Here is a 14,747-nt window from a genome sequence, read left to right as displayed (position 1 = left end):
GCACTCAGACTCGAGGGATGAACTCAAAATACTCAGCTTTATTTGCTGGCAGGGGAAAAGCATGCTAAACTAAACTAGGAAATAACAACCTAAACTCACAGTGAGATCCACACAGCATGAGGGACACAACACTGACACAGAGAAACAGAGGGCTTAAATACACTGGGGAATAATGAGGGAATGAGACACAGAAGGAGGGCACAGCTGGGAGAAATCAGAACTGACGAGACAAGGAAGCAAAGCAGGACACATTCACATGAGACAGACCTTCAAAGTAAAACAGGAAGTACAACACTGAGACACAAGCTTGACACAGTGGAGACAGAGCAACTAAGAAACACAGAGACATAACCATAAGGCAAAGAACCAAAAGACTAGAGATGATAAATAATACACAGAGGGAAATCCTGGAACACAAGAAACTAGACTCGAGGGAGTAACAAAAGACCAACCATGAAAACATAAGTCACAATACAGAGTGACAGAAAACACAAGAAACTCAAAACATGCGAAGACACAGACCAAGAAACCCGGACTTTACACAGAACAGAGGGGGCACAGAGAAACATGAAGGGCAAGGGATCAAAACTAGAAACCATAGAATAAATCACACGAGTACAAAATACAAAAATCACAAAGAACTAAAAACGCTGGGTCAGGAGACCCAGGATCCTGACAGTCTCTGCCAGACTATAGAAATAAAAGCACACTTTTTAAGTGCAAGCAATCAAACTATGAACTTATTCCATTATTCTTAATATGTCAATCTGTAAATATTCCTTCCAATATAAAACAACTCTAAGCCAGTGAGTCATAACTTTATAGTTTGAATCATTAAGCCAAATTATAAACTCCACAAGCTTTATCTAGGCTCCTACAAGGAGCTAAAACTGAAAACTAGAATAAAGAACTATGAAGTGAAGAACTAGGAACAGACTCTGAAATAACCTGGGAACCAAGGAGCACAAAGAAAAGACACCTGGATGTTAAACTTTGTTTTAACACCAGTGGGAACAGCCACACTGAACATTTTATTGGAGATGAATGAATTTGGACTGTTTTTAACTCTCAGTGATGTCACGGTGCCATTTGAGTTTGGAACAGAAGAAAAGTTTGGACCCAGAAATGATGTCAGACTTTAGAGGTGGATGCCTGCAGATACAGACTTGAATGAGACGCTGTGGCTTTTTTCTCTCTGAGCAATGAGTTCGCTTTTAACTAACTCTGAATTAGTCTTTGTTTTTAACACATCCGACGATGTCACAGTTACGGAAATCTGAATTTCAGAGTAGCTGCCAATCGAACTAGCGGTGTTAGCTGTTAAACCTCTAATTTATGGGCCACATTACAATTGGTTATTAGTATTAGTTATTCTGTTGACTGACAACAAGAACAGAAAAATATGTCCATTATAACAGATTTAGTTTGAATCCAACTGTATTAACATGCGAGTGTAGGAGAGAAGCAAACAGATGTAAACAGCTAACAAAGCTAGCCGAGGTTAGTTAAGTTTAGTTTAACTGCAGTGAAGCACATTAAGTAACATGAACTAACATGAACACACACATGGGACATATCTATTGGTTATAAATTGTCCATGAACGTTTCCACACTTCATGGTCGTCTATTAATATTTAATACTTCCCAGAGCTCTACCCTTAGCTCATACAATCAAAACTAACAATGTTAACCACTTTAATCCTGTTAGATAACAAAAGTGTGTCCCTGGCTGTGTCCCAATCCAGCGACCGCACGCTTCGGAGTACGCATTTTGAGACCTATTACGTCACAGCGACGCGACGACGGCTGTCCCAATTCGACGTGTACTCGAATGTATGCGCCGTTGATTTCCCCAAATTTGAAGCGTGGTCCGGTGTACGCTTCGTGGTCCCATATATCCCACAATTCATAGCACGGCGATGGGTGTGGATAATTTTGCCAAAAAATACGGCAGACGCTGAAGCAGAGCGGACGAAGAATAAACTGTCAAAAGTAAGTACTGAATATCATATCACTTATTTATTTGATTTGATATACCTTTATTAGTCCCACAAGGGGAAATTTCATGTGCGAATGTTTAATAATGAAGAACATTAAAACATTACTGTAGGCCACATGTCGGCAAAGTTATGTGACATTAGTGATGTTTGTACTTTCAGCGTTTACTTGGTTTTAAAGCCTTTAACATATACGCCATCCAACAGTTGACCTTAAACTTACAGAGAATGTGATGATTTTATGGATAATTAAAGTCAGTCATATATCCACAAACACAACAAGCTGAAAGTCAGTGATGCTGCTCGGTTTGCAGTCCTGAATATCACGGCACAAGCAGGATTCACTGCACTGTTAATGTTAGCTATGTTATATTGCTGCCTCTGTTCGGTGGTGTCGAGCCAAACGGACTTTAACGTGTGTTTGAACGAGCTGACGGTTCACTCGTTAAGCTGAAAGAAAGATGCTTTAATCACAGGAGTCACACATGTGTCCACTGGACCATCTGGAACTCTTCTTGTTTAGCACTCGTAATAACACAAACACTAAATCCTCCTTCTCTTGTGCTGTTTGTAGCAGTGTATACACCTGAGACTGTCACCTGTCTGTCTGTCCTGCACTCTCTCTCTGTTTCTTTCTCTCTGATTGTGGAATAAAAGTATGAACATGTATTTATAAGTTACACTTGTGTTTGAATCCTGCAGCTTATCACACATTTGATTTCCATGTGTGACAACTGCAAGTGTCCAGAGTGAGGACAGACTGAGGGACCCACTGCTGCACATCATCTGTGAGGCTTTGCACCCCTGATGATCCACCAGGACAAACTCAGCAGTGTGTGAGGAAGAGGAGGAGGAAGAGCCAGCAGCAGCTGACAGATGGAGAGAATAGACAGGCTGTTCCCTGTTTGTGAAGGACTGCTAGGAAAGTTTAACATAACTAATTGTCTGTCCTGAATCAGTCTTATTATCATCATATGTTCAAATGATGTTATCATCCCAGTGTTTTCAGTGTGGGAGAAAGTACTCAGGGCCTTCAAGTTAAACACTATGAAAGGCAGCAACAAGTTTAATATTCAGAAACCTAAAGTATGTATCAGCAGCAGAATGGACCTAAAAATAAATGTTTGTTTCAGTTCTATGAAGCTTTGAGTATTTTGGATTAGTAGCACTGCTGTGTTTGTTGCATCATATTGCTGTAATTGTTTATATGCTTTATATATTCTGAGGTAAGTTGATCTATAGTGTTACATCATATTCTATAAGGATGTTATGTGTTTGTAGACTTTCTGCCCAGTTTGACCCATTTAGCAGAAGTCAGCCTGTTTAAGGCTCTGATATCTATTCTGTGTGACTTAAAGCAGTTATGACATGGTCTGATTTTCTCACCCAATAAAGGAATATTTAATATATCAGTCTACTCTTCATTCTATCAGAAACAGTTATCACAGCTCATACATTTTCTTTTTACACATATATGTAAGCATTGAGCCAAATTTAGTAATGCCAACATATTAAACAAAAAATATTTGTGTTATATCTAATACATCTATATATACACTGTCAAAGATATTTGTCTTTGAGTGAAGATTTAATGTGATTGGAAATATAAATAACTGCAACTTGAATCTTTACTGAAGCTCAGTATTTGACACAGAGTTCAATTCAATTCAATTTTATTTATACAGCACCCAATCACAACAGCAGTCACCTCAAGGCACTTTATATTGCACAATAATAGATACAGAGAAAAGCCCAACAATCATATGACCCCCTATGAGCAAGCACTTTGGCGACAGTGGGAAAGAAAAACTCCCTTTTAACAGGAAGAGACCTCCGGCAGAACCAGGCTCAGGGAGGGGTGGGGCCATCTGCTGCAACCGGTTGGGGTGAAAGAAGGAAAACAGTATGAAAGACATGCTGTGGAAGAGAGACAGAGGTTAATAACACATATGATTTAATGCAGAGAGGTCTATTAACACATACTGAGTGAGAAAGGTGACTGGAAAGGAAAAACTCAATGCATCATGGGAATCCCCCAGCAGTAGGGATGGGTATCGAAAACCGGTTCTTGTTGAGAACCGGTTCCCACTGTTTCAATTCCTTGGAATTGTTTGCCATTTTTCCAAACGATTCCCTTATCGATTCCAGTTGCCCCGAATGACGTCACCACGTTGTGGAGCGTCATTTACCTGGCAGGAAACATGGCGGCTCAAACGCTAAAAAGTTTGGTCACACTTTACGAGAACGGATGGCAACAGGGCAACTTGCAATACTTGCAAAGTAGATATTTCATTTAAGGGACGAAACACTACGAATATGCAAAAGCATTTGCTCACAAAACACGCGATAACCTTAAATGAATGTCGTGTTTTTAATTCCGCTCCGGACTCGTGAATCTCAACCCAGCAGCACCGGTAACGTTTGCACGTCTTCTCCCGTTAATGCGGCAGGTAAATAATCAACTAACAGTGCATATTATGTTAGCGCGATCTGCCTTATTACAAAACCTGCCATTACTGTGCATTTAGGTGACCATGATGAGAGAGACAGACAGAGTCTGGCTGGCTCAGATGCTGGCAGTTTTCGCTGCAGTCTACCGGTAGCGTCTCCTTTCAGGCCAGAATGTCACCGAGCAGTGACTAAGTTTGTGGTAAAAGGCATTTGCCACAGTAGGTGCCCCCGATTTTCGGTAAGTGAATGTGTTTAATTGTAGGCAGGGAGATTACTGGATATTCTTGTGTAATTGCTACAGAATAATTTATGTTATACTTTGTTATTGCTACAGAAGAATATTTATTTTATTTTACATTTACAATTTTTTTCCGGGGACCCTGTGACACCCCATTGAATATCCATACGCTGGATCTCTTAAGATCTCACTGTTGGGTTTGTAAGGCCATGTTACTCCTAAATTTCTATCTTGTTCAAAGAGAAGATATAAAACAAAGTTCTAAGCTAATCGACCTTAGTGTTCTCCTTTTTTTAAAAAAAGGAATCGATAAGAGAATCGATAAAGAATCGAATCGTTAAACAGAATTGAAAATGGAATCGGAATCGTTAAAATCTTATCAATACCCATCCCTACCCAGCAGCCTACGTCTATTGCAGCATAACTAAGGGAGGATTCAGGGTCACCTGGTCCAGCCCTAACTATATGCTTTAGCAAAAAGGAAAGTTTGAAGCCTAATCTTAAAAGTAGAGATAGTGTCTGTCTCCTGAATCCAAACTGGAAGCTGGTTCCACAGAAGAGGGGCCTGAAAACTGAAGGCTCTCCCTCCCATTCTACTTTTAAATACTCTAGGAACAACAAGTAGGCCTGCAGAGCGAGAGCGAAGTGCTCTAATAGGGTGATATGGTACTACAAGGTCATTAAGATAAGATGGGGCCTGATTATTTAAGACCTTGTATGTGAGGAGCAGGATTTTGAATTCAATTCTGGATTTAACAGGAAGCCAATGAAGGGAAGCCAAAACAGGAGAAATATGCTCTCTCGAGTCCCTGTCAGTACTCTTGCTGCAGCATTTTGGATTAGCTAAAGGCTTTTCAGCGAGTTTTTAGGACATCCTGATAATAATGAATTACAGTTGTCCAGCCTGGAAGTAATAAATGCATGAACAGTTTTTCAGCATCACTCTGAGACAGGATATTTCTAACTTGAGAGATGTTGCACAAATGGAAGAAAGAAGCCTTACATATTTGTTTAATATGTGCGTTGAAGGACATGTCCTGGTCAAAAATGACTCCAAGGTTCCTCCCAGCATTACTGGAGGCCAAGGTAATGCCATCCAGAGTAAGAATCTGGTTAGATACCATATTTCTAAGATGATGAATAGTAAGATGTTCTGGCTTTGCGGAGGGCTTTCTTATAAAGCAACAAACTATTTCTCCAGGCTAAATGATGATCTTCTAAATTCGTGATCTGTCACAATGAGCAGCAAAGTGCAGGAGGGACAGGTGAAGAGGCCATGCTGCTAGCGAGTTGGCTACAAGCTAAGCTAAGCTAGCGAAACAGTAAAGACACAGTGAGTGAATACTTTGGCTATAAATTCGGGAGTGACTACACAGAAAGTGTGCTTCGGATGAAACACGTGAAGATTATACTATGAAGAAAGAATGTATCTAAATAAATCACTAAGCAGATAAGCTACTCAAGAACACCACCCTGTTTGAGCAGGAACAGGAAGTGATACTCTACCGCAGAGAGAGCGAACACCAAGTGACAGCGCCACCAAGAGTAGTTCAAGCTCACTGCTGTAATATATCGTAATAATGTGACAATAACTTTAATATTGGCCATATTATATTTACATTACCACAGTGAGATGATTTTAGTCTCATGAACAACATAAGCTAATTGTTATTTACTAAATAATCTTAAAATGACTGTTCAGTACAGAAATGAAGCCCAACAATCATGTTTTACAGTCCCGTGGTCTCAGCCTCAGATCCTCAACTAATCAAAGTGATGTCATAAAAAAATGAACGAACAAAAGAAAAATTTTTCTCCTTCATTTCTGTCAAACAATTCTGTATGAAACGTTTTTTATGGTTAGTATCCTGGTTGCTAGGCAACCTGAGCAGCGCGGCGAAGGCTAGACCCTCCCATTTCACAAGCCTCTCACTTCCGCACTTCGTAGTACCCGCCGTACGTAGGACATACAGGTCGTGTCCAAATTCATGGGCTGCATCCTCCCGAGGACGCATTCGTAGACCGATTACGTCACAGCGACGCGCCGAAAGCTGTCCAAATTCGTAGACTCCTCTGAATGCAGCCGACAAATGCGTCCTCCTTTTCCCCGAATTTGAAGGATGGGTTGGGTGTGTCCTTCATGGCCCACCATATTCCAGAATTCATAGCGTGGGCCTGACAAACTCCAGTTTCCGGCAAAGTTTTAAAATTACTCTTATTAATCTTTCTGAGTCACAAAATAAACTTTTAACATATTTTCAGGCGAGAATGTGGGTGTGTAAACTTCAAATATCTGCTTGGTTTATCAAGATATCGCACATTTGCAAAAGTGCTTCAACGTTTTCGGAGACGTCTGTTACCCACCAGCTCGATAGCTTGCCAAGAACTCAAGGGTCACTGAAGCCGCCGAGAACGGCACAACTCCCAGCACATCATTTTCAGATCACCGCAGACTTTCGCTACTCAGGTTAAACGTAATATGTAAGTCACTTAGACAACCTAAAAATGTTATTGTTTGGCTTTTTTCAGTGTTTTATTTGTTCGTGAGTAAATTGGTTTGGCTAAGATTAAAGTTATTAGATTAGATTAGATAAAATAAAACTTTATTAATCCCTCGGGTGGGTTCCTCCTTGGTTTTTACACAGCTGAATAAACGTCAAACAGAAAACTGATTAAACAGAAGTTTGAGATGGTCGAGAATTTATGCCAGTGTCCTGTTATATTTTAGATAGCAAGGAGCAGACGGCTGAGTTTATTAAACTCCACCGAGACAGCGGTGATGCTGATCAGAAGGCTAGACCGTCCAATTACACAGCCATTTACTTCCGGCCTACCCGACCTTCTGAGGACCCAGCCCACGTGGACCGCGAAGGCCGGGTCCTCAGGAGGATGCAGCCCATGAATTTGGACATGACCACAGTCTTCTGGCTCCATGTTTTCCATCCAACATTACAGAAGGTAACAGCAGAGAAGCTCACTGTCTCTCAGCTTTTCGTAGTACGCGAAGTGTGCGTACTGCGAAGTGTGCATACTACGAAGCGTGTGGTCGCTGGATTGGGACACAGCGTATGACTGTCCACTCAGCACCAACACAGGTAGAAGTGAGCAGTGATGGAGCAGGACTATGGGCAAGTTTCAGCTAAAATCCTATTGGCTTCTCAGTTTCTCCATAGAAAGGAAGAAAAATTCTTGCTGCGTTCTGAAGATGGGAGGTAGTCTTGTTGACGTGGGACTGGAAGGATGATGTCAGTGAGAGGCTTCAGATTTTTATACAGTGTTAAGTGGATGAATGAGAAGAAAGCCACTGCACATTAAACACGTTGCTCGTAGTGTTTGTTAATTGTGTTTGTGCCAAAATGTCACATCAATTGTAAATGCACATGCAGATCTATCCAGTGGACCTTATGCAAGTACTGCAGTACAGAGCAAAGGCCAACCGAGCCAGGAGAGCTCTACAGCTTTCTGAAAGAAAATATCAGGATATTTAAATCATAAGAAAAATTGGGTCATACAACATTGACCCTCAGCACACAAAACAATCAAAGTAGAATAAATATAATGATTTAGAAGAGCTGACCAAAACAATTAGAAGGACCTGAAGTGAGAAAACTCAACAATATCTCAGAGCTGAAGTAATGAGCTCAGATTCCTCCGGGCTAATAAACTGTTAACCATGGCGCTCACAGCAGACACTGAAAGTTTCACAAACATTTTCTCCTCACAGATATGTAATACTGAATGCAAAACTTAACATTTAGTCTCATTTGGTGAATTATCTTCTTTCATGTCATTGCTATTATTCCTGTATTGTAGTCATGTCTGCCATTGTCACAATGTAAGTGTTTTATTTTTATTTATTGTTTGGAACATTAAAAAAGGTTTAATGACTTTTGTGGTTTCACCGATGTGTGAAGTAATGAGAGTGATGTGATGAATTATATTGTTCATTTAGAGAAATCTCTCAAAAGTTGGTTTTTCCAGACTCAGTGCAGCAGTATGTTTCGCAGGAGACCACTGATGAACCAAAACCTCACCAAAGGTTGTAGCCATAGCAGACTTTTGGTGTATACAACTATTGTTTATTAGTTTATTAGCTTTTAAAAAATAATACAGTCTCAGTAACATAGATGGTTACTATAACTGATAAAAATGATATTAGTGGTATTTTTTAAAGTACAGAAAGTGTTGAAATGAGACAAAATATTTATGAAAAAAATATAGCCTAACGTTAAACCTAAAACTGAAGAAATAAAGTTCAGTAATTTATTTAAAATGAACTGATTAATAATTGATGTTCACATGTTATCAAATATTGATGCAGGAAATTATAAATATGTTTTCTAAAAGCCCCCCTGTCTTTTCTTGAGCAATGAAAATGTCACTGAACAGGTGTTTTATTATTGGCTGGCAGGAATCAGCTAACTTTTATTGTTGGTGTGTATCTGTCAGCTGTTCCTGTTCATTCATGTCAGCCGCTTTGAGTTCAGTGTTTAATAAGACAGGCAGACAGGAAAAAACAGCTCACTAGTGTTGATGAGATCAGAGGAACTGTATGGAACTGCAGTTTGGTCAAATCTGGATGTTTTTTACTAACAGTAAATTATTTTAGTGATAAAGAAATGTGTTCACAGAGAGAGGAAGAGGAGTGGTGTTTGTGAGGATGAGCAGCTGTCCTGCTGTGCTTTGTGTCAGGATGTCCTGAAGGATCCAGTCTCTACCAGCTGTGGACACTGGTTCTGCAGACAGTGCATCTCCTCATACTGGGACCAGTCTGCTTCATCGGGAGACTCCTCCTGTCCCCAGTGTGGAGAAAGATCCAGAAGCAGAGCTGGACTGCAGACAGCCAGTCAGAGCAGCTGTGTACAAAGTAAGACTGAACATCTGTCTGCTGATGGACTCATTTCTGAAAACTGGACTTCTTGTGTTGTTCAGACATTGAAGAGTTTTCTTTCTGTTTTTCTTTCTTTCAGCAGATGTTGGTCTGCAGGAGGTTTTAGATGAACATAAGATCAGTCTGAGGAGGAGATGTGAACGTGTGACTGAAGGAAGTGATGAAACAGGAAGTAGAACCCTCCTCAATAGGATCTACACTGAGCTCTACATCACAGAGGGACAGAGTGAAGAGGTTCATACCCAACATGAGGTGAGGCAGCTGGAGACAGCTTCCAAGATGGACGCCCTCTATGACACTCCAATCAGGTGCCAGGACATCTTTAAAGCCTTACCTGACCAACAGAGACCCATCAGAGTGGTTCTGACCAACGGCGTGGCTGGTGTTGGAAAAACCTTCTCAGTGCAGAAGTTCACTCTGGACTGGGCAGAGGACTTGGAGAACCAACATGTCAGTGTGGTGGTTCTGCTTTCATTCAGGGAGCTGAACCTGATCAGAGATGAGCAGTACAGTCTTCTGGAGCTGCTCCATGTTTTCCATCCAACATTACAGAAGGTCACAGCAGAGAAGCTGGCTGTCTCTCAGCTTTTGTTCATCTTTGACGGCCTGGATGAAAGCAGACTTTCATTGGATTTCACCAACAGGAAGCTGCTATCTGATGTCAGACAGAAGTCATCAGTCAGCCAGCTGCTGACAAACCTCATCCAGGGGAATCTGCTTCCCTCGGCTCTCGTCTGGATAACTTCCCGACCTGCAGCAGCCAATCAGATCCCTCCTACATGTGTTGACAGGCTAACAGAAGTACGAGGCTTCACTGACGCCCAGAAGGAGGAGTACTTTAGGAGGAGATTCAGTGATGAAGAGCTGTCCAGCAGAATCATCTCCCACATGAAGACATCCAGGAGCCTCCACATCATGTGTAGTATCCCAGTCTTCTGCTGGATCACTGCTACAGTTCTGGAGCACATGTTGACTACAGAGCAGAGAGGAGAGCTGCCCAAGACCCTGACTGACATGTACTCACACTTCCTGCTGGTTCAGACAAAGAGGAAGAAGAACAAGTACCATGAGGGACATGAGACGAGTCCACAGGAGCTGACGGAGGCTGACAGGGAAGTTCTTCTGAAGCTGGGGAGGCTGGCGTTTGAACATCTGGAGAAAGGAAACATCATGTTCTACCAAGAAGACCTGGAGCAGTGTGGTCTGGATGTCACAGAGGCCTCGGTGTACTCAGGAGTTTGTACAGAGATCTTCAAAAGAGAGTGTGTGATCTTCCAGAAACCAGTCTACTGCTTTGTTCATCTGAGCATTCAGGAGTTTCTGGCTGCAGTCTACATGTTCCACTGTCACTCCAACAGGAAGACAGAGGTGCTTGAAGGTTTCGTGGGACAAAATTATTGGAAATCATCTCTGGATGAGTTCCTCGAGAGAGCCATGAAGAAATCCCTCCAGAGTAAAAATGGCCACCTGGACCTGTTTGTTCGCTTCCTTCATGGCCTCTCTCTGGAGTCCAACCGGAGACTCTTAGGAGGTCTGCTGGGTCAGACAGAGATCAGTCCAGAAACCATCCAGAGAGTCATCAACAACCTGAAGAAGATGGACAGTGATGAAATCTCTCCTGACAGAAGCATCAACATCTTCCACTGTCTGATGGAGATGAACGACCTCTCATTATTTCAGGATATCCAAGAGTTCGTGAAGTCAGAGAACAGATCAGAGAAGAAACTCTCTGAGATCCAGTGCTCAGCTCTGGCTTTCATGCTGCAGATGTCAGAGGAGGTTCTGGATGAGTTGGACCTGCAGAAGTACAACACATCATTCTGGGGACTACGTAGACTGATTCCAGCTGTAAGGAACTGCAGAAAGGCTCAGTGAGTCCAGATGTGATCATTAACATCATTAAACAGTGTTAGTAATTTTTGACATGATGTAATTTTTTCATTTTTAAACATCGTTACTCTTCATACAACATTTTATTACACAGTCAAATGACCCATCTCTTAGTACAGTGCTTTATAGACGGTGGGAGGTTTAGGTTGTCACCACAAAGTGTTTGTGTCTGTATGCTGCAACCTTCCACACCATTCCTTTATTGTACAGACTCAGCACAGAGCAGCTCCATGGATTCCAAATTCAAGAGTGGAGAACAGATTTGTTCTGTGTGTCACATCCATGCAGTCACAGCTGTTTCCACCATGTTTCCACTAATATTAATCCTGTTCAATGACACGTTTCATATCAGTGAATATGTTCTTTAGAACGTCCACTGACATGTTTAAGTGTCCTGCTGGAAATCACTCAAATCATCCATGAAATCCATGAAAAATCCTTTTAGTGTTTCTAACTTCACCCTCTGTCCTCTCTCTCTCTCCATCCCTCTCACTGCTTCTTTCACTGATAATCACACAAACATCGTATTCAGCTACAAAATAACACAATAATATCATCTGATGATCATTATTATAAGAGCAGGATCCATATTTGATATCAGAGTAACACACTGCTTGGTTATGTGCAGTCATCATCAGTGACTGTGGGTCAAACAGAAGCTTTCTGATTGGTTGCTGACCTTGGTTACATGTCCACTCTCACCTGTTTCTGTTTGCTCTCTCTTTGCTGTCTCCATCCTGCTCTCTCCTTTCTCTCACTCTGTGTCTTTGTGCCGTCACTCAGGTTCAATGGAAACAGTGACATTTACAAACCAATCAAAGACAAACTGATCCATGTCAGTTTATAACAATATTCAAAGTGAATACAGGCTGCTGCTGGACACAGACAGGTAACATCATTTTGATTTGCTGTCACCTGGATCTGGACTCATAAACACTGAAGCCCTGAACAGGAATACAAATCTTTTTCTGCCAACTAGCGATATATCAGCAGACTAATGGCTCAGAAAGCTAAAATGAGCCAATCATTTCTTTGTTTAGTTCCCCTGAAATCAGATCTGATATCAGCAGCTCTGAGTTCATTCATCATTATTGTCCAGTGATGAGATATCTGCTTCATTTGGTAACAGTCAGCAGATTTTTCCTCCGTGTGGACATGAACAGTCATACCTGACAGCAGCAGGTAGCAAACAGAGATCATCTTTCCCAGCTGGAACTCTTCACTGAGCTGAACTCATTCAAAATGTCCTGGAGTCAGATTAAAATCAGGAAACAGTCCAAAAGTGTGTCTTCACTCTGACTCTGGATCAGATCTCAGTGACAGACTGTGGACATTATGGAAGCCTAAATGTGACACCATCTTTCCTCCTTCATCTGCAGATTAAAGTCAAACAAAGATTATCATTAAAAGTCTGCAGGTCTGAGAGAGACTGAATCACTGTGTCATGTCAAACACAGTAAGAGGAGCTGAAGCACAGATGTGAAGAGCAGATGTTCATCAGATTATGACCTCACTCTGTTTTGTCTTCATATAGATTCAGTCTGTGTTTATAATGCAGATTTTCTACTTTTATAATAACACATTTTATATTTTCTATAATCACAGACTGACTAAGTGTGCACTCTCAGAGACTCACTGTAAAGTTGTGGCCTCAGCTCTGAAGTCAAACCCCTCCCACCTGACAGAGCTGGACATGAGTCTGAATGACCTGTATGATTCAGGCGTGAAGCTTCTTTGTGCTGGACTGGAGAGTCCCAACTGTCGACTGGAGACTCTGAGGTGAGTTCACTGACTGCAGCTGTTGTTGTTTTTCTGTATTTCAGATCTTTGATTGATGTTTGAAACTGTGCGTTTGAAGACAAATGTGAAGAAGTTTGAGTGCTTTCAGAAATGTTGTGTCTTTCCAAACGACTGAACATTAGTTTTTCTTTTTGGCTCCAAATAGACTTGAAAGACTTGAGCAGGGTTCATTTAAAGGCTGACAGAAGTGGAGTGGTGACAGGGAGATGTTTGACAGGACAGTTGTTCAGCCTCCACAGGTTCATGTTGTGGTCCATCAGTCAGTGAAGATGAAGTCAGTACTGATGAGGCTGTAGAGTGTGTGAGGGATGTGAATGAGGCTGCTGAAGATCTGATGATAGCAGATAAAAACAGGCTGCAGGGACTTTGAGCTTGTGTGGAAACAGAGAGAGAGAGAGAGAAAAGAAGGACATCAGAATCAGAATGTCTTTATTCTCATTGTCACAGGTACAACGAAATTAAAAATGGTCCCCAATCAGTGCATCATCCCTAACAATATCAAAATATATATAAAACAATAAAATTCAATAAAATCAATAAATAAAAACTTAAAGTGCTAATAAGAATAGTATTAGCAAACATTCACATACATTTCCACATACATGCTTCAGTCAGTTGTTATGGAAATTTTAACAATAGCCTGCAACACACCCAGTGAGCTTGATTTGAAGTGGGTTTAATAAACACATTGCAATGTGGAGAGAACATCCCAGTGAAACACCAAGATCATCTCTGAATTGTGGCTGCCGCCCTTACATCTTATATACAGAGACACAGACAAAGCACATTCCACAAACTCTTACATGTTGCAGCCACTGTGCAGCTAGTGTACCAGATGTATATGCAATAGGTTAGTACACTCTCAATGGTGGTTCTGTAGAAGGACACCAGCAGTCTCTGTGTGACGTTATTCCTCCTGAGAATTCTCAATAAGTACAGTCTCTGTTGGGCCTTTTTCAGCAGCTCAGAGGTGTTCACGCACCAGCATAGGTTCTCCTCTATGTTGACTCCCAGGAAGCAGAAGCTTGCCACCCTTTCTACACAGTCCCCATTAATGAATAGTGGTTGGATCTCTGCCTTTTTTCTTCTGAAGTCAGTTATGAGTTCTTTGGTTTTTGAAGTGTTGAGGAGGAGGTTATTGGCCTTACACCATGACGACAGCTGCTCCACCTCGTTTCTGTAAGCAGACTCGTCACCCCTGGAAATGAGCCCCACCACGGTGGTGTCGTCTGCAAACTTCACAAAGATGTTGCTCTGGTGGAGAGGAGTGCAGTCATGTGTGTAGAGAGAGTAGAGCAGCGGACTGAGCACATAGCTCTGGGGTGAGCCAGTGCTGAGACTCAGGGCTGAGGACGTGCGATGACCAACTCTGACTCTCTGTCTACGGACTGAGAGGAAGCTGTTGATCCACATGCAGGTGCTGTATGGAAGCCCCAGGTCTTGTAGCTTGACCACCAGTTTGTGTGGAAGGATGGTGTTA

General features: G+C 41.6%; 1 protein-coding gene across 1 annotated transcript in view; it reads left to right on the top strand.

The window, feature by feature from the left end:
- The first annotated feature begins 8,501 nt into the window (after positions 1–8,501).
- LOC134620385 (NLR family CARD domain-containing protein 3-like) overlaps positions 8,502–14,747 on the top strand; it is a 39,926-nt gene continuing 33,680 nt past the window's right edge. The window contains exons 1-5 of the mRNA XM_063466547.1: positions 8,502–8,521; positions 9,318–9,553; positions 9,657–10,945; positions 11,006–11,448; positions 13,073–13,246. Of these exons, the coding sequence (XP_063322617.1) occupies positions 8,502–8,521; positions 9,318–9,553; positions 9,657–10,945; positions 11,006–11,448; positions 13,073–13,246 (2,162 nt within the window). The remainder of the gene's footprint in view (positions 8,522–9,317; positions 9,554–9,656; positions 10,946–11,005; positions 11,449–13,072; positions 13,247–14,747) is intronic.

Source organism: Pelmatolapia mariae, linkage group LG3_W (genome assembly GCF_036321145.2).
Source record: "Pelmatolapia mariae isolate MD_Pm_ZW linkage group LG3_W, Pm_UMD_F_2, whole genome shotgun sequence".
Taxonomy (NCBI): domain Eukaryota; kingdom Metazoa; phylum Chordata; class Actinopteri; order Cichliformes; family Cichlidae; genus Pelmatolapia; species Pelmatolapia mariae.
Note: the sequence above shows the minus strand (reverse complement) of the source record. Positions and strands in the feature narration are given on the sequence as shown.